We start from the raw sequence: 20729 nt of genomic DNA on the forward strand, positions 1-20729 counted from the left end.
AACAGGTGGTACTACCTCTCAAATTTCATTATTTTTATTTTTGGTAACCACTAAGTATTTACATTATTTAGTACGTGTAATTAATGTATACAAGGTTCATTAAAAACATTAAATGTTTATGAATTCACGAGCTATTGCCTCCCTAAAAATTCACGTATTTACACGTTCATTGTGTACAGGATAAAAAAAATTAACTACTAATTCATTCAATTATTGACATCCACTCATTATCATTTTTACAATCGTCAATTTAATTTCCAGTTGAATATACATGTACACTTAACCCTCTAATCATCGACGTCGATATGTATATACAGGTATAAAAATTCGATCGACGTACCAGGGAATAACGCCAATCACTGATTCATTAATAATAATTTCAAAGGGTTTAGCTCGTGGATTTAATAAGGAAAAACCTTGTAAGGCATTAATTATTATTCAAAACACTCGACTCATTAATTTTTCCACATTCTCTCCCTTTTCCATGTTATTTAATATGTACAGTTTACAAATACATAACACAGGTATTTAGTCCACCTAACAATCGATTTAACAGGTGATTTACACTGATAAGATAAGCCCTTCACTCTCAAAAAAAAAAAAAACAATTGTATTATATTGAGTAAAAAAACGTAACGAACGACTCGATCGACTGATTTGATCGATGAAATTGGAGCTGAAGTGGAAGAATCATTCGCAAATCAAATCAATAAACGAAACCTCGTAAATTTACTCAGTTCAATGCAAATCGATAATTATTAATTACACACGTGGAAAAGGAAAAGAATGTACAAGATCAAAGTAAAATAAGAACTAGTCATTGTTAACGAAAATAATTCACTTGGGGTTTTCTGTTAAATAAAGGAGGAACGTTCAACTTCAATTTCACTCTCACATCAGGATTGTATCTCTCACTGATTCACTAATTGGGATGCGCAGTTATTCATTGCGAGCACTTAGGGGGATTTTAAGTCGTTGATTATGCCCAGTAATTATCACCCGATGTATTTGAAAAATTAACCGCCATTCGCGGACTGGTCAGTCACTGTCTGAACCCACTGGGTTCATCTTTTTTCTCTTCCTGGCTTGCTTTGGCTTTGCAATCAATTCGTCCTGAAAAAACATGAATTATCATTGAATCATTTCCATTAATAAATTAAATGGATGGAGATAGAGGATTCACATCATATCTTCAAATGGAGATATCGCAGAGGATTTATATGAGGAGGTGATTAATGAGTAACTAACGGAACATCAATTATTATTCTCATAAGACATTCGCCAATGCATTTGAAAATAAAAATAAATCTTCTGCGCATGTGTATCGCTATCGAGTTGACCCGCTCAACGGTGGAGCGCATGCGGGAGGCTGTGGTTCAGGCGCCAAACGGAAGTCAGTGTTTTGTTGTCTCAGCGGCGCGAGAGGCACCTCGAGTTGCGCAGTCCATGTGAAACAGTCGATTTATCAGTATTTAGTGACCAGTACTTAATTTGAATCGCGGGAGTCAGTAACAAAGGACCTGGCCAAGGGGGAGGTCTCTAATTTTCCGGTGTCATTATGTTTTTTGGCGAATTAACAAAGAACATGTCGCGAGAATTGTCCGGGTAATAATCCTAAACGATTGATTCATTGTTGAAAAGAGTTTGTGTGTTGTTTAAAAGTGTTTCCAGTCATTTGTGTGATGTGATGAACAATTTTAAAAAATTAATCGGCTAATTATGTCGATGTGCAATGTATTACCGATGAAATCGAGACGAAGGACTAGATCCAAAAATTTTATGGAGAAAATTAGATGTCGAAAAATTCCATATTTTTTTATCGCGGTGAGGCTCATGTGAATTTTTTACAATTTATTAATTAAAACGAGGGATTAATTATTGTTAATACAAGTCGACGAGTGTTGAGAAGGAATAAATTTTGGGGTGCGATAAATACTTTCAACGGATTACCCAATCAAACATGGGAATTTCCGATATTTTTACCGCGCGATTTTGGAACAAAGCATCAGACAGCGTCGCCCCCAACCATCTACCTTTGTTTACAAACAGTTGAGCTGCGGCGAGTTCCGAGAATTTTTATAAGCCGAAATAACTGGAAAATCTCGTTCAGTTCATTTTATCTTATTTTTTTTTTGTGACAATGTGAAGTGAGTGAAAAGAAAAGAAGGAGGATAGCAGATTTGGCGGGCACTGGCGGAAACAAATGAAGGGAAATGCCGAAGAACAAATTTCGATTATTACGCAAGGGCGATCGTTCGAAATGGAAAAACGTATTTTTCATCCAACGCCGGTGAGTCACCCCACCTGACTGACTTATCAATTTTTTTTCTTTTTTTCAAACAAGACGAGGGATTATGACAATTAATGTCTCGGTAGACATTGAAATAATTTTTTCAGGGGAAAATATCGAAAATTATTTTAAAAAAAAATGTCTAGGCGTTTTATAGGTTTGCGTTAAATTCGAGTCGATCCACTTTACCATTTTCGTTACTGATTTTCGTACCTCACTACTTTGTTCACTACTCTCGGTACCCCTATCTCTTGGTGGTGGCCGTTTATTAGCTGATCTCTCTCGGGTGCTTGCCCCGACTTTTCTGTGGCCCTTTCCTCCAACGGATGATCCACCGTGTTTTTTCGAGGTAGAAATAGGTGGTGATTCGTTCTCCTCGTTAACTTCAGCAAGTGCAAATAGATCCCCGTAGCTCTTCCTCAGAGAGTCACTGCTGGCTGCTTGTGCCTGCTGGAGTGCCTTCTGCATGTTCTCAGTCTGGTATAGCTGAAGGTCAGCCGAGGCACGGCAGTGCTGTCTCAATTGATCGAGATGCCCTAATACTTGTTCACCAGTTGGTGGACCTGTTGCCTGTTGATTCTGTTTGGCTCCTGCTCGTTTTCGCTTATTAGGGCTAGTTGCCGGATACCTCGTGCTGAGTAAATTAGCTAGTAGTTCTCCTAGTTTATCCTCGTAATCGCGACACCAGTATCGAAGCGCTGCCACCACGAACATGTCGCCGTCTGTGTTTTGGCGGGTGAATAATTGTCTCAGTAGTTCTGGAGTTGGTCTGGGATTCAATAAAAATTAATTCGAATAGTCAATTGATTTTGAAAAATTATAAATTCAGTGGGATATTTTACCTCTCTTGCTTGAGCATAAATAAAATAGCTGTGAGTGCCTCGGCATGATCCCTAAACTGGAGTTTTGGTAGAACAGGTAGAACATATTTGATGGGAAAATCGTGTGCAAATGTCAACTGCCAGAAGCAGTACTGCTCGAATGTTTCCCAATTCAAACTGGCAGTGAGGAGATTCATGAATGAGTCCTTCTCCAGCATCTTCAGCTGTCCCTGCATTATCTGACAGACCAATTCCTGAAGTTGGCAGGAGTCAACTGTTGACACCACCAGGTGCAACAGTTGGGCATTGCCAAGGGCTATGCCCTGGAATCCTGTAAATACGTCTGGCAGAAGATAGCAGAGGAGGAATACACTGTCTTCATGACACAACTAAAAGCCGGACAATTTAATAATTAACTCATAATTCAAGTTTTTAAGGATTAAGAGAATTGGGGAATTATTACCTTGAGATCTGTCAGGAGACACGTCTCCAATTTTTTGTCTCTCTGGGCACAGAAATCTTTGTAGACAGAGGCTTTGACTTCACTCGTGACATTGCTAGCAAGACCCTCTCGTTTCTCCTCCTCTCGACCCCACACTTTCAAAAAATAAAGGAGAAGATATCCAATCCTTGGTTGAATCTTTTGCAAATCCGCCAGGACATGGCCAATGAATTTCTTCCTGTTGTCCTCCTCCTGACACAATTGAAAGAAATTACGAAACATAACGAACACTGGAGTGCTTATCGTGTCAGTTAGAGCCTCGTCGTTTGAACTATCAGCTGGAAATATCGAAGCTGTTATCTGGGGTTCCAAAATGGTAGATAGACACGTGACGAGGGGTGAAATCATGTCAGCCCCTACGTCATCCTCGATTATCATCTGCACGATTTTTTCCATTATCTGGCATTTGGATTCATTATCTGTTTCTGTGTATAAATTCTCAACTGCTCTTTTGAGCTCGTCAGGCTCAATTATTAGGTTGAGACGGGATGTCAGTTCGTCCTCTTTTTTTATGCAGTTTGAATTCTTCTGCTCTTTTTTTAGCTTGACTTTGGACAGGGGCAGGTCCTCGTCGTCCTCCTCAGAGTCGACTTTCGTTATCCTCAGCATTTCCTCGTCCTCGTCGTCACTGAAGGCCGCCTCGTGGTCGTGATCCAAATGATTATTCTCGCTCATCCCCACACTGTTGTCCAGCATCAGACCTGGACCGTAGTCCTTCAGATCCTCGATTTTACCTGAATATAGTGAAACCTTATTACCTGGTGCTGAGGTAATTTTGGGTTTAAAATAAATTCTGTTAGTGGAAGTGTTGGGAAATTTTAAACATAAAAGAACGGAAAAATCATGAAAATTATATCAATGAGGCAATCGAAATATCAAAGGTGGAAAATTTTTGAAATAATTCGTGCATTATCGATGATAAATTTAAAAAAGTCACCAGGATCAGCATTGGGTGGTAGACAAAATTCCTTGAATGTCTCCCTGATTTTAGCCCTCAATTCACGATCCAGCTTTAGGCTGTCAAAAAGTGGATACAAACTTGGTAAAACTCGTTTCTCAAGTATTTGTTTGAGGGACGAAAATATTCCGTTTCTAACCTTCTCCGTCAGCGTTGGATGAAAGTTTGGGATTATCTGTAGAATAATGTCCAGTGGCAATTTAATTTTTTTTTTTTATATTAGATAATAATAATAATATTGAGAGAATAAACTCACCCTGCAGAGAAAGTCTAGTAGTGTGGCAGTGACAGCAGGATGTGATCTCATCGAATTGTGCATAACGAGAATAGCAGGTTCAATGTTCATGATATTGTCCTTCTCAGGATCAAAGAATAACCAGTCATAGAAAAGTGCCAATTTAGCATTGCTAGTGGCAACAGTTGATGTGCACGTTGTCAAGAGCCACCCAATGACTGCCCACCTGGGAATAATGTCCGAGCAGAGTAGCTCATTGGTTGGATGTATGACACCGACGATGAATCGTATCAGATCACACCTTAGTGATTGTGATTCTGGTGTTGCCAGATACTGTCTCTGGAACCAGTCCTGGTACCTCTTGTGATTTCCAAATCTCACTTGACCTGTCAGAAATACAAGTTTTCTCTCCATATCAGGTGTTAATCTCGATTGTAGAAACCTCCTCGATGTTCTTGTCTCCAGGAGCTGGATAATTCCAGTGAAACTCGGACAGATAGTCTTGGGATTGGTCAGGAGGTCCCTCCAAAGAATCTCAAACTCCGGTATTCTCGCGACATTTTGCAAGAGACGCACTAGGTCTCTACCTATCACTAGACAATCCACCATTCGTTCTCGTAGGAGAGAAACTGTGAAAATTATTTCCTTTTGTCTGAGAGTCATCAGGTGGGGGGCACTGTGGTCCTCGATCAGTCTGAGGTATGTGTAGACAATTGAGGCGACGAGGAAGGGGAATTTATCGAGCCAGGGTCGACACTCCTGGAATATCTCCAGAAGTGCCTCGACTAAGTAAAGATTGCGAGTTGATGTGTCACCACCTGCTGCATGCCGCAGAAGGCTCAGGCATAGATTGTCGATTCCAGTTACACTCGTTCTTATCATTTCACGGAGAAGCCAGAGTAGTTGAGCTCGGCTTGTGTCGTCAAGGCGTAGGTAACGATCGAGCACTAGCTGGTTCAGATGAACCAACACAACTGCCAAGCCGTCACGTGTTATCAGGGTTAGGTCGCGATAGCTTTTTATTGCCTCTACTGGATTCGTCAGAATCACCATGAGAAGACCTAAGGACACTTCCTCGTGGGCTTTTTCTTTGCATACTGCGTTGCTCAGGGTATCGTGGGCCTCTTTCTCCGAGAGGCCTGCTGTCAGGCTCTGCAACACTGAGTGACATCTCTCGAATTTCTGAAAATAAATTCATTCATTCCGTTCAATCATGTCCACGAATTTGACTTTTTATTCTTCATTAGTATTATAATCATTTTAATTCAATGATTTTTTCAAATCTCCCGCTGTTATAACCAAAAAAAAATGCGAAACGTGGCGCCTCCAAGGAAGCTAGAAAATCCCCCCCAATTTCTCCCACAACTCGTAACAATGGTGGAAACATGGAGACAACTCCCGCACGAAAAAATATTTTCCACAATTTCACAGAAAAAAAAAAACATTTTTTTTTTAATTAAAATAATACGTATTTCAATATAAAATGGTGTTACCTCCTCCAACTCGTCCTTGTTCTCGATGCACGACGTTGTAAATAGCTTGGACGTTATAACTTTAATCTGTTCCATCGTAGCACCAATGTTGTTACACCAGTGATTATAAAGTGATTTAAAAACCAAAAAATACACGTTTTATTACAATATCTCTCATCGGTATCTCCACATATATATGTATACATATACACACACATATGTACATACATATCATGTATGTGTGAGTATGTGATAATCTCGTGTACGTGTTCCTATATACATATACATATATGTATCCGAGGATGTTTGGGGGTCCCTCAAAAATCCCTCGGTCCCGTTCCCCTGGCGCTCTTGCTCTTCCTCTGGGTCTTGCTCTTCTTCTGGCTCTGGCTGCAGTCACCACCGTGCATCATGTGTTTTTCAGCCCTCCTCCAACTCTATCCCTCTCTTTCTCAACGGCGGATTACTCCGCTATACCTCCTCTACGTGAATATATATATATGTATATATATATATTTTTTTTTTCTTCTGTTCGCCTTCCTCCTTTCCTCCACCTACGGGTACTCTCCCCACCTTGATATATTTTATACTCTCACTCGAAAATGTCTCTGGGCTCTCCGGTGTATGCTGCCGGTATCCTCACGTTATTCCACTCTATCTCACTCTGCTCTGTTTATGCCTTTCCTCGTGTCGTACCGAGCAACCCCACCGCAAGACAGTTCCTGTGCGATTGCGCATAACACCACCTTACACCGATCCTCCCCACTATTTTACCCCACATCTACCCCCACCACTTATTATGCCCCTTCTTACTACCAATCCACCAATCGCAAATCTTTATATGCATTTTGCTGTGGTTTTTCCATAATCATGGTTAAGGGAGGGGGAATATCATTTCAATTAGAGGGGGAGAGATTTTTTTCACTTGCGCAGGCGCTGACGGGAGCTTTTCAGGGGACGATGTGGCAACTTTTGGGGAGAGATGATTGGAGATTCAGGCATTTTTTATTGCTTTGTGGTTTTTTGGAATTTTGTGTTAATTATTTGCGATGTATATATATTTTTTTACTTTGGAGCCACTGGGGGCTGTGGGGGTGGGAGGGCAATCAACGTGGGGTACTCGATTGATATTGGGAGGATCTTCTTTTTTTTTTTTTCTTATTGTTTTTTGGTTTGATGGGGAATATGTGGGGTGATGCTTGGGGGATGATTGAACGCTTCATTTTTGGGAATATTGATGGGCATAAAGCGGATTGGGAGGGTGAGAGGCTCTTGTTAAGGTTATGTTTGGTCAAACGATGATTATTATTAGTACGAGGGTGTGTGGGACATCCTGGGAATTTTTTTTATTCTGTCATCTATAGGAGGAGATTCGGGGATTTATTCAGTTCTTGTTTCCAGGGTTGATACACTGATTTTTGCATGATGAGGTTATGTTCTTTGGTCTGATTATTGCTATTATACTGCTCTCATGGGGGTGTGCAGGACACCCCATTGATTTTTTTTATTATAATTTCAATATATCAATTCTTATTCGGCAAATGGTGATCTCAGGAGATTGACGAGGAGTTTCTGAGTCTTTCCTAATCACTTGAGTTATTTGTCAAATTTTTTTCTCTCAAAGATCTTCAAGTCGTTCTTTATTTCCGCCTTGAAATCAATATCGCAGGCGTTTGTTTATGCCCGAGTGTTGCTGATTATTTTTTTATTAATGTAAATTGTACTTTTTTCTCGGGTTATTGTGGCTGGCTATTTGTCGTCAGTTAAATTGTAATATTCACGTATAACGGAATAATGAGAGGCATTGAATGAGTTATCGCATTGTGAGTAATTGCACATGTGCAGGCATGCGTTGAGCTGCATGAGAGCATTGAATTTTTTTTTCTTCTTTTTACTTGATTTTTTCGTATGGAGTTATGGGAGATTACATCAGCGATGAAAATGAAGTCGTGAATCATGAATTTATGAGTATTAAATAATTGAGAATTGTTTAGGGAATTAATAAAGGAAAAGCTCCAGGGAATAGGTTAGGAATAGGTCAGGAATGGGTAATTGTTTTGGCAGCTTTTGTTCTCTTATTGAAGGGGTTTTTGAGGTCGAGAGGATGAACTCGTAATTGCTTTTTCGTATGGGTAGTTGTTTGCGCAATTGGGCATACGAATTGTACACTATCGGCTTGCATGAGAGGCAGTGATGCTTCAGGGATTATCATGAGAGGTGAAGGGGTTTCAAGTACTAGCTTTCAATTATTATTATTATTATTATCATTTTTCAACGGCGTGGCTCCATCTTCATTGACGTTCATTTATCCGGGGAATGTGAGAAAATTTGAGAAATAAAAATAAATAATGGGGGCATTTATTTGAATCGCTTTTTATTCGAATGGTACATGAGCGTCTCATGGAGGTCTTCAGCCTCCAGATTATAAAATTTTATGACTAGATATTTATTTTTTCAAGTATTTATTCATGGGTGAGAGTAGAAAGGTGGATAATTGAGAGAGGAATGTTACAAGTAGTTAGTGCATGAAAAGTAAGGGAGGGTGGAGTTGATGATTTATTAAATCTTTATCTGGAATTTATTAAATTGAAATTATTTTTAATTGCATTAGCTGCACTAGAAGCTGACTCTTTCACCCTCGAAAATGTACTGATGCAATCATTTTGTTTATGTCTCACTGAATGTAATTCCCCTTGACTTCCGGAAGTCGAGGGGAATGTCAATGAAAATGCCAAGGATTACAGGGAAAACGTGTGAACACACTGGGTTACGTTTTACCCTTTTTAAATCTCTGACGTGCCTGTGCTTTACTGTATTTAGGATGTTTGTCGTAATTCTTGTCGGTTTCATTCTCACTTTGACTTTCTGGATTTCCCTCTCCAAGAAGATCAAATGGTGGTTCCAACAAGGATTTCCTCTGACATTTCACAAAGTAACGAAAGCCTTTGGCTATTGCAAAACCCAGCATTGCTATGGAAATTGTCAAAAGGGCCATCAATACTGGATGCTGCAAAGAACATCATCATTTTATTATTTGAAAAAGTTTAATTGCTCAATATAATATCTCAATATTAATTGCATGGAGTATTAATTACCGTTAGTGTCGGCTTATTAGTGAAAACATAATCAGCAATTACGACAATTACACCGAAAATTATTCCAACACCGGCTCCAAGCCAGGGTATCTGCTGATCCGCTGGAAACACATTTTTTCTCCCATAAAATCTATATTTAATTCGAATCCACCTCGACTCACCTCTCTGGTCCTTTATTAGCGATCTCGTCGCTTTATTGATAGCTTCTAGAATGTCAGGATCGTTAGGCTGGAGATTTAAAGCTTGACCGTAGGAGGTGAGAGCTTCGCTGAACCGAAACGTGTGGAATTCCACTTCCGCCTTGCGGTAGTATCCCTGTCAATTATTTATTTTAAAAAAATAATTATATTCATCTTTTTACCCCTTTGGTTGGAATATTTCATGATTAATGGCACCTTTGTCCAGGCTGGATTTAGATTGATCGTCATCAATGCGTCTTCCATGGAAAAATGAAATTGCTGCATTTTTAAAAAAACGTAGGATCGATTGCTGTACAGCGAGTAGTTCTTGGGGTCTAATTTTATTGCGTGGGTGTAATGAAACATTGCCTCGGCGTATTTTTCATGCTTCACACAGTCGTTGCCCTGTTCTTTGAGCTTTAACACCTGGAGATAGTATTAATATGTATGATAATGTATGGGTGTCATGTGATGGCTTGTGATGGTTTTAAATTGATGAGAACGCTTGTGGAATTATTCATGAGAATTTTTCAACGTCACCTTGTCTTTATCTTCGGTCGTCATGATTGAATTAGGTGACTGGTGGTCTTGAGGGGTTCGATATCACAGGAAATTCTCCTCCACAGTTATGTTACGTCCTGTTGAAAGTAGCTTATCAAATTTTATCATCAGTCAATCATAAGTATGAATTATTTTTTTATGATTGAACTGGATGCAGTGCGATAGCCTTCAGATTGCACTCATTCTTGATAATTATTGTAATCTTCATTTTCAACGTGAGAAATATGTTATGGCGCGGTGGATGGAGGCAGCCATTTTTTAAACGCAAGGAACGATTTTCATGGAGCTTTTTAGGAAGAGTTTCTAGTCATGATTCGCGGATGAAATTTGAATTTGGAAATTTTCGATATTATTAGAATGCAAGGGACAAATTGAAAACAAAAAAAAAATTACCATGATCTGTGAATTTTCGCCGAAGAAAATGCTTTTTCGCTAACAATTCATCTTTTCATCAATTAATTACACTCGTCCCCTGGAGTACATTAGAAATTTCAAAAGGGCCAAAAAGTAAAAATAAAAAAAATTCACTCCCCAGCCCAAGGCGGAAAACGATTGATTTTTATTTCTAAAAAATTATAATTTTACAACACGCGCGTCAGCCGGATTTGATTATTCCTGTGAATTGTAAATATTCAGTAGCGACAATAGCCTGTAAAATATGAAAATGAAGAAAGAAAAATCATTGAGGAAAAACGTTCTCCTATATAATCCCCGTTTTCCTCAAGCTCGTAGTTCTATTTTTCAGTGGTAAAAAAATCAATCATGAGATCACTTTTATTCTCTGTATTTCTGTTATTCGCGACTGCTGGCTGTAAGTTCCTCACGATAATTTGCGTTAATTATTCCAAATTGAATATTTCATTCCCGATTGACTTGATTCAATCGCTAATTCATCAATAATCTCGTTAATTATATAACTGCGCAGTGGAATTCAGGTGTTGATTTGAGGTTGATAATGGATTTATTGTAGATTGCAATGCAGAATGTCCGGGAAATTCGTCAGGAACGAGTTGTGGTCTAGCCTGTGAGCCAACTTGTTCTGTTCCTGCGCATATACCATTTTTATGTCCAAGAATCGTGTGTGTTCCCGTCGATGGTGCACCTTGTCGTTGTGATATAGGTTTTTACAGAAATTCTACAGGGAATTGTGTAGAATGGAATGACTGTGACAATTCAGAGTAATATTTTATCAAATATCATTATATTTGATAAAATATACGATAAAATTATCGATTTTATCTCGAATAATTCAAATAAATAAGACTTGTATGATTCAGTTGAATCTTTATTATTTCCTCGCAATCACAGTGAAGCATCAGAAACAAACAGCTGATTATTGTATAGTAAAATTGATATTTTTAAACGGAATTATAAGTGAGTTCAACTCTACAGGTCGTAATTACATGTATTTTATGAAGCCCACGCGAATATAGTACGCAATTTGTACCCGACCATTTAATTTCTAACATCTCATCGTAAAATATTGCTACTACACGCTAATTTCTATACATGACATTCATAAAATCGTGCAATTTTCCTATTGATACATAACAAACAATGACAATTGGTGGTTTTAGCGGTCTATCGAAAATTTTCTCAATTATTAAGGCATTTCAATATTTCATATTTTATTGGTGTTTGATACCCCAGTTCGGTAATTATTGTTTTTTTTTTTTTTTAGAAAAAAATATATCTATGAAAAATGTGTTCGCGACACTTTTCCTCCAATTACTGTAAATTATTGCCACGGTTTATAAAAATAGTCTGTTATAAATACGTAAAAAAGTATATGATTCTCATTGAATTAATTGAAAAATGTATATTTAAAGCACTTCTGGATTAAATTTAGTATATACCAGTGATTCATCAACAAGCTGAATTCACTGGATTCATCTATTTCATTATTTCACTCTATATTATCGACAACATTGACATATTAATACTATCTCCCGTTCGTTTCGTCAAACCCCCCCGTGATAGCCGACAAAAATAGGTAGTCAATATTCCCAAAAAAAATATTCAGCATCTTTTCATGTTTCGATGCATCTTACAAGCTTCCACATTCGCGTAACACTCGATTGCCCAGAGGTAGTGGTGGACGGAAATTATTGATGACCTGTTTAGAAGGAATGAAAATTAATTACAGTAATTGCTCGGATTATTGAGATAATAATAATAATGAGAGTTTATGGAAAATTACCACTCCATGATTCTCATGGCAGGGACACTCCCCACCTCGCGGGAATTTTCTCAAATTGCGGAATATGTTGAGCTGGTGGTGGGACACTTCGATGTATTTCTTGAATAGCACCCAGGTGACACTCTCGTTGCAGGGAGGGGTGGTCAATGATCCGAGATAAGTCCAGTAGCCATTGTCGTCTGATAACCGGAAATTATAAATGTCCATTACGTAATTATTTTGGTTTGGTGGTGGGGTATGAGTATGCCGTCACTGACTATCCATGACTACTCCTTTTCTATTCACATACCATACATACATTGATTATTTCTATAATCAATTTTTTTTTTCTGTGGAATGTTTTGGTACATCATATGGTATCTACGCTCATGCTGTATGAATAGTGATAATTTTGTACAAGTTGTTGGGCATGTGCGCTAGGCATTTACATTGGTGGAGGTGACATGTGTGGGATGTTTAGCTTTTTATTATTTTTTTTGTGCCATTTCACGCATTCCAGATGTCAATATCGTTGGATATTTGTTACCAACCTTGGAAGTCACACTTGTTATCGGGTCGTATTATTCTGTCTGCCCATCTCATGCATGGGTTAATGCATCTACCGGCACGTCCACCTCGTACTGATTAATTTTTTTAAATAAATAAAATAAGGAAATATCGGCCAATTCACTCAAGTATTTTTTCGTAATTGCCCACATATCTTTCAACGAAAAAGTCAATATTTAGGTGGTTGTCAGATGATTGTTTATGTGATGATCAGAAACTACAAATCATTAAACACCTTTTTAGACGATAAAAAAAAAATCATTTGTCAAGATGATTTGGACAAGTATTTCAGAGAACTCGTGACTCACTCTTCAAGGTATTCTCCAATTTGAGCATTAAGACGCAATTATGTTGCGCATTTAGATAAACGTGGAATTCATACTGATTGGATTTTTTTAAAAATACAATTGAATAATGAAGGCTCACCAGGAAGAAGTTTGCTGGGATCAATTGGATCGTCAATTTCGATCATCTCATCCCTGTGAGAGACGTAGGGCAACATTCGCGCTATTTTGTCCATTTCCTCATGAGTTTTTCCCACCTGAAATCATTTTAATATGACACGTTCGATGAATTTTATTCTTGCAGAGGTAATACTGCAAATTTTATCATGATCAATCAGATTTTGCAGCACTAGGTTATCGTTCAAGGTTGATAAACAATGACTTATTCATAACTAGTCGATTGTTGAGGGGAAAATCGGCAATCGATTGGTCTTGTGATTGACGCACAAAAGAGAATAGGACATTTAAAAAATTCTTGCGTGATAAGGGAAATATTAATGATGAGCACGTGAGGGGTATAACCATCAATTTGAGCTGTAAAATTTTCATTCAAATGTTGCACAACAGGTTGTTTGAATTTTTCCCTTGCATACGGTTAATTCTTGGAGTAAAGTTTGTGTGTGCAGACGCCGGATAATTCGATGTATTCGGTATTCTAGTGACGCTCAACAACTTACCAGTTACCTAATGTTCGATTGCGTAATCTAGGAACACGAATTCTAAATTATCATAAATGAATTGTTGATGGGGAGATGAAAATTGGGAATAATGGTGGGAGATGTTGGTGGTGTTATGCAATAATTTGAGTTTCTTTAGGGGATGCATTTATTACGTAAAGTGGATAGGACAATAAAGGCAACCGTAAAAGTTCACTGGCTTTGTAAACTCTGTCATTGGTTGGGATTTAAATGTAAACATGTAATGGAGGGTCTTCTTGACGTCATTGAAAAGTGGCTTTGACAGTAATTACCTTGAGAAAAACACCGAGAACTGCGAGCCCGTCTGGTGCTTTAGCTGCTTCGCCAAAGCTCCGGTACTTCGTTGTGTTCCAATGAACCAGATGCAACTGACAATTACAATGCAATTAACAATAACGTGCCAAAGTGGAATCAGTCGGATTAAACATTTCTCTCAACTATCTATTTATCCGGTGTCTTGATATTTCTCTCTAAAATCTATACTCTTTTTCCACAAACGAATATTCACACACACATTCATGAAAAAAAAAAGTTGTGAACTCGCGCTGTTCTATTCTGGTGCATTTATTATCACTTGATCGCTAATTCAATCGCCGAAAAAAATATATGGAGAAGAAAACGTGACGTTAGTCGGGCTGTATTATGCAAACCTTTGTTGTACAAATTGACAGAATGATAATAGTGGAAGATTGGTCGTGTTATCAATGAATATCTAAATATTAACTTGGAGGGGCTTGAAGTTGATGAATAATATTGATAAACTGTGAATTCTCACTTCGCCAGCAAATGCTTGTCCATCGACAGTGTGTTCTGATCCTCTGGAATCACTGCAGCCCCAGTGGCAATGGTACTGCTCAAGCTTGTAAATATCATCCATCAATGGACCCCCCGTCAAAACTGTTATAAAATCGGTGTGAAAGATTATTATTAGATTACAGGCTTCAATTGATATTTATTGGATACTGATATCTTCAGTTCTCCGGGGTGAAATCGATTATCGTCATATTATCGTTTTACAACACAATTGAATATTCAGTTCAGATTTTATGGTATATTATGCGTTTTTTTTTTCGTATTTTTATTAGTGGTCTAATTCCTCTGCCAACTTGCGACATTGCAGAATAAAAAAAAATAAAAAAAACAAACTGTCGAGGCCAGTCAATTTCTAATACTAGATGAAGCCAGATGTGATGAGACATTAGCACGTGAAAGCCATCACTCTGTCATCAACAGTTAACGAAGTACAATTAATAATTCACGGTGGAATTCGTAGTCGGCAAAATGTCGGCCACTTGTTTTTATTTTTTTTATTATTTTTTATTTGCAGGATTAATGTCGCATGAATCAACTGAAAATAATATAATAGCGGATACGGGTAGTTTAAAAGATATTCACTGGTTTATTTTTTATTATCGTACGGGGGGGAACTCTCGGTCAACTCGATGAATCAGTCGTATGATAAATGACGCGGATATATCTGAAACGATATCACCTTCGCCATGTAATTATACCATAGGTTTATTATCTGTTTGTGAAGCTACTCATTGGTAATTAATTATGTATGCCGAGGGGACGATGCCCCCAGGTAAATAATCGTATAAAATCGTTGGATAAATTATTCAATGATTGATAAATTGTTGGATCGTGTGGGAGATGGAAAAGTTTTTAGGAATTTTTGGATATTAATGATCTGACGTTGATTAGAATTAGGTGATGGCTAGTTGATGGCTGGTTGATGGCATCGGGTCCAATGTAGCAATGTCGACTTTCTTTTTTTTCACTTGAAAAAAAAAAATACTTACGCGTTCCATCACCATCGCAGTCAATGCGCCAGCAATATCCCGGATTGACAAGTTTTTTCGATGCAGAAGCCGGATATTTCCATCTGAGCGGTTTGTTGCTCAGGGCCTCGTGATCAGACTCAGCCCGATCAGTTTCGATGTTGACAGGACTTTGTCTAGATCCCGCTGCCATTGGGAATCTCTCCACCCACGTACTGGGACCTGTGCAGTAACACAATTTTTCCATTCGATTCAGGGATTAACAAAATCGTCATTTTGCTAAAAAAATTTTCGTTAGAGAAAAATCTTTGCATCGGTTGAGCAAGGTTGCGAGAGCGATTGAAACCGCAAATGGGAACAAATAACCGAGGACAAGGCCGTTCAGAGAACTCGACTTTGAAGGTAAAAGAGTTGTCATCAAGTAATTTGACAAATTTCCGTAATTTTTCTGATGGATTCGTAAAGGTGTTATTTGTCTCAATGGCACACCCTATGAAAACGACGTCAGTCAGACGAATGTTTATCTATTATGCACACCCTTTGGAGTGGCCGATGACAGTTATTTTGATCGATATCTCTTTGTCGATTGTCGAGAGAGCGTAGGGTAAATCGATTTGGGGTAAAGTTAGGGGTTTATATTTGTTCTGTAATCGTGGATTATAAAGGTAATGATTTATTTTTCATTAGAAATTCTGAAAATAGAAATGGATTATCGCTAGGAAAATTAAAGAGGAAGATCCTAGGTAATTGTTATTCAACTCACACAATCACCACTGACAATGGAATAAACTCAAACATGGTAATGCATTGTTAATGCGTTGGTCTGATGTCGTGTCGATAAATCGCGCGTTCTAATAAAAAATATAAAACAACGACTTCTGGGCCGTTGGATATATTATATTTTTTTTATCGGTGCAGTTTTTATTTTCCTCTGGTCGTAATTGTCAGCGTAAATTTTTCGGTTGATTGGATAATTCTTGGAGTGATCTTCATCATCTGCGAGTGAACTGTGCAATTATCTCGGTTGATTGAGAATTGGAAAATATTCGGAAGTTGGCAATTTATTTTTCGTGTCGTCAATGAGGAATTCTGTTGAGACACCAATTTCTCTAATTAGGTTGGGATACAGGTGAATTTATATTGACGCCTCTAGCGTTATCTTGTAAATAATTCATGGATTACAATGAAGAATCGGTAAATATAGTACATCTAATGTCGGTGTTCACAGTAATTATTCCGCACTCGATGGGGAGTTTTATAGATGTTCACGGAAGACGTTGAAATACATCCGACGGATTAATTCTTTAAATGACGGTGAAATTCTATCCTAACACCTGTTATTAACCTATTATCGAATATTTAATTTTTTACTGGCTCGTTTCTCGTGCCGCTGAAACAGGTATTATCGGTAAGAGGTGAATTTTAATGCTTGAAAAATATTTCCTCTTTGATCTGTACCACGAAAAATGGTGAGTTTACCTTGATGGTGACCTTGGAATATCAAGTTTATAGCCTTGAAAATTACTTGTTTCCTCTTGCAAATGATCGCTGATTTTTAAGGACTCGGGCATTTCGCAGCGCGTGTTATTGCAGTTGTGATTTGCAACCTATGCATTTTATATATTTATTTATTCTTTCATTTCGTGATTTATCTGGAGAACGCGAGACTTTAATATTTTGATTGATGGAAAATTGGAGTTGGTGGGGTTTTGTATTATGTTTAACGATGTAAATTGCGTATCCAATTATTCTTATCGTCGGTCAGTCATACTCGACTTATTAATTGACTATAAGTACTCCAACTCAATTAATTGAGCAAGTTGTAGTGTCAAGTTCAGAGTTCGATGAAAACTATCGGGGAAAAAAAAAATAAAAAATTGAATGTATTGATTTCCGTTTGTGGTGTGAGATTCATATATCATGTGATACGCAAAGTGAAATGTGTTGTACCTGCGGTACCAGCAGTCACCAAAATCACCTTAATATTTGATACTGAGTTCGGCAAACTGTTTGACAATCTGATAACAACGATAAGAATGATCAAATGATAGGGTGCGATTTTTTTTCATTTCAAATGCCATACTTATTATTATCAACGATTAATTATCTTCACGACGTTTCCTTGGTACCTTACTGACAAACATTTGCAGTATTTCTCCACCTCGGGAGACAAAGCAAATGTGTAATTTGATATTTAATCATTTACACATCGTGACAATACGTAATAACATGGTGAAACGCGAAGCATTTATTCCTATCAATTTCCACTGAATATTTTCTCTCGGTATATCGAGTTGAATATTTTTATTGATCATCGATGTATACTGAAAAAAATTCATCCAATGTGGTAGTTTAATTTTTAATTTACCATTTCTTGTATAATCCCAGTCGTTTCTGCCGGCCATCTCGGGGGGTTTTACCGGAAATTGAGATCCGAAAAATTAAGATCCGAGTACAATCCGCTCCCGCTCGTTTTGACCACTTGAGAAGACTTGACGCTTGTGAAAGTTTGTGGACAGAGCTGTTGCTTTGTTGACCAACTTCTTTTCGATGCACTATTTGATCTCCTCAAATGGTTGAATATGCTGGGCTCCGTTTCGATTAATTAACAATTGCTATATGAGTGCTAATGAGCTACGGGTATTTTATTATTGACAATAGATTGAGAGGAGGGTACGATTGTGAAATATTGTAAAAGATTGTGAAAGCGTCGATTTAACTCCAAACACTGGAACGACAACACTGTAACTGCTTTCGTTGGCCGTTGCGATGATTGTCAAGACCGGCCGGTTATCGTCTCGGTTTATAATACTATTTCAGTCACGTGACTATGTGGACAATGTTGTGCGCATGCGCCGGTAAATATTTACACGTGCACTCGTGGAGTGGTGTTGTTCACCCCCCACCTCCTGGAGGCCAGTGGTTCAGGCATCCCCAGGCTCTCATTCGTCCAGGCATTTTTACATGTGACTCACACGTACACCGATCATTGGGCGTACGTGAAGATATACTTTTTCCCCGTTTCTCACTGTTTTCCAGAGGTTAATTATAGCTGGGGGAATGGATCCAATGACCCTTTGGCTCAATTTTTATCCCTCCATATTTTGTTTCTCCTCCACACGATTTTTCAACTGGTCATTGCTATTTTTCTTTTGGTTGATTCTGTTTTTTTTTTTATGGTGGTATAGAGTATTTTTTTTATCTCGAGTACGCGAATCTGTTGCTGAATAACAGCATCGCCTCGAGGCAAGAATGTTTCTAGAGTTCGATGCACTCCTCTCGAAAATAGTTGTTTCTGTCTAGTGGTTTTTTAAGCACCATAGCCTCGCTTATTTTAAAAACCCCGATAATCTCCTTGAAACCGTAAGAATACGGAAAAATCATTGCGATAAAAAAAAAATAAAAAGATGCACTCGAGATCAAGTTCAATATGAAATCGATAATTTCGAGGTCGTGATTTTTTTTTTTCACTCGTTTCCTGAGTTTTCACTGTATAGTGATAACTATATCAACAAGATAGGCAGATATTCGGTTGCAATACTAACGGTAATTCTATTGACCGTGGGATATCGCGTTAATTTGCATCACGAGATAAACGTGATGGTAATTAGTTTATTTGACTAATCACTTCATTCACAAATTTTTCATTGTTTTGACGGTAATATCGATTGTCTGCCCTGGATTTTAATAACCTTGTGGAATTTTTTACGATCGAAATATAGCTTATCTTGTTTTAATTTAATTGAACTGAGCGATTAAAAATAATAAACAGTAGGTAATTTCGTAATATCGCATAAATGAATAAAAATTGAATAAAATCATGATAAAAAGTTATTTGCGCACGCGTCAAGGGAATGAAGATCATTCGACGAGAACTAATCGCAAATTGAATTTTTCTCTCGATTAAATCGCTAAGGAAAAATGATTGTTTATGCAGATAAATTTGACGCGGATAATATTTTCAGTCTCACCCTCTGATATTTTGAGCTCCAACTGGAAAACAGTTGGACTCCTATTATTAGAATTGTTTGTATAGTGCTAATAGTTCTAATGAAAGTGGCGATATATGACGATTGAAACCTCAAGACATCTCAAGGCTCTCCTCAGTAAATTTTTTAATTATCTCGTATGTTACACGATGGAGATGATTTTTTTTTAATTATTGAAAAGTTAATCGTGTTTTCCGAATTGAGAAAAATATTTACCTCAGTCATAAATTCATCGCCTCTTGGTATGCAAATTCCATGATACGTATTCAAATTTATCTACGTAACCCAGCTATCTTTTTTTTTTATCGCTCACGTGTTTTAACAGGGACGATTCTCTTATCTACATCGTTGCACTCCATTCAATGAACATGTGTGATAAATTCGTTTTGCTGATGATGGCTTGACGAACAAAAAGTATTATTACGGAATGGTTATGCAAGAGGCGATAAATTTGAGGGACTTCTCCGAAGATGTCTTGATCGTAAACCTCTGGCGTACTCATTGCCAATACTAACAAAATGCTTTTCCTCCTATTTATTTATGTCCTGTGGTTAGACCTTTAATTACAATTGAAGATTAAAAAGTCAAGGATTTTAGCTATGTGAAGTTGGTATCGAAGTTTGAAAAATCTAACTTTTTTTTGTTGGTTTGGATTGTACTCATTGAGTACTTGAATGTACCCTGTGCACTTTTTTTTGTACCCTCTTACTTTAGCCCTGAAGCAGGGGGGCAAAATTGTTAGTACATGATTGTCCAATTTTAAGTCCTCAAATTATTGACTGGCCTTACTCATTATTCTATTAACATTTGGGCGCGATATTTTTTCCTAATAAGTACAATCAAATATACTGATCGGACAAGTCTGTAGACTCGGAGTTGCGAAAGTACAATCGGTCTAGCATTATTTTCGAGCTAGTACAGACCTTTTCTGCGACATCCAGCTCATGTACATTTCTTTCTTGGGTAGTACAATCAAGTAAACTGATTGTACATGTCTGTAGAGTCAGAGTCGCGAAGGTACAAACGATTATTTCGAAGTACAATCGGCCTATCATTATTTTCGAGCTAGTACAAACCTTTTCTGCGACATCCAGCTCATGTACATTTTTTTCTTGGTT

The 20729-nt window shown here is 37.8% G+C and overlaps 3 protein-coding genes and 1 long non-coding RNA gene across 5 annotated transcripts; 1 reads left to right on the top strand and 3 right to left on the bottom strand.

Annotated features, from left to right (window-relative positions):
* Positions 1–9: 9 nt before the first annotated feature.
* IntS3 (integrator complex subunit 3) lies at positions 10–6987 on the bottom strand. Its single transcript, XM_011307660.1, has 7 exons — positions 6300–6987; positions 4828–5988; positions 4551–4746; positions 3575–4347; positions 3133–3500; positions 2504–3059; positions 10–1113 (listed from the first exon to the last, which is right to left on the bottom strand). Exons 1-7 carry the CDS (start codon positions 6372–6374, stop codon positions 1039–1041), a joined length of 3204 nt encoding a protein of 1067 aa, XP_011305962.1. The 5' UTR covers positions 6375–6987; the 3' UTR covers positions 10–1038.
* Positions 6988–8635: 1648 nt separating this feature from the next.
* On the bottom strand, positions 8636–10357 carry LOC105268269 (small glutamine-rich tetratricopeptide repeat-containing protein 2). The gene is made up of 5 exons (XM_011307669.1): positions 10093–10357; positions 9769–9978; positions 9535–9688; positions 9374–9474; positions 8636–9285 (listed from the first exon to the last, which is right to left on the bottom strand). The coding sequence occupies exons 1-5, from the start codon at positions 10114–10116 to the stop codon at positions 9046–9048; spliced, it is 729 nt and encodes a 242-aa protein (XP_011305971.1). The 5' UTR covers positions 10117–10357; the 3' UTR covers positions 8636–9045.
* A 449-nt stretch (positions 10358–10806) lies between these two features.
* Positions 10807–11923, top strand: LOC105268271 (uncharacterized). Its single transcript, XR_892313.1, has 2 exons — positions 10807–10924; positions 11084–11923. It is a non-coding gene; the product is annotated as an uncharacterized lncRNA (long non-coding RNA).
* LOC105268270 (carbonic anhydrase 1) lies at positions 11755–18409 on the bottom strand. Of its 2 annotated transcripts, XM_011307670.1 has the most exons (8): positions 17991–18409; positions 15644–15844; positions 14617–14738; positions 14114–14209; positions 13286–13400; positions 12844–12933; positions 12314–12492; positions 11755–12229 (listed from the first exon to the last, which is right to left on the bottom strand). In XM_011307670.1, the coding sequence occupies exons 1-8, from the start codon at positions 18025–18027 to the stop codon at positions 12161–12163; spliced, it is 909 nt and encodes a 302-aa protein (XP_011305972.1). In that variant the 5' UTR covers positions 18028–18409; the 3' UTR covers positions 11755–12160. The 2 variants fall into 2 exon arrangements, with proteins under 2 accessions (XP_011305972.1, XP_011305973.1); XM_011307671.1 differs by lacking the exon at positions 12844–12933.
* Positions 18410–20729: the final 2320 nt, after the last annotated feature.

The sequence above is a fragment of the Fopius arisanus genome, unplaced genomic scaffold (assembly GCF_000806365.1).
Source record: "Fopius arisanus strain USDA-PBARC FA_bdor unplaced genomic scaffold, ASM80636v1 scaffold00055, whole genome shotgun sequence".
Taxonomy (NCBI): domain Eukaryota; kingdom Metazoa; phylum Arthropoda; class Insecta; order Hymenoptera; family Braconidae; genus Fopius; species Fopius arisanus.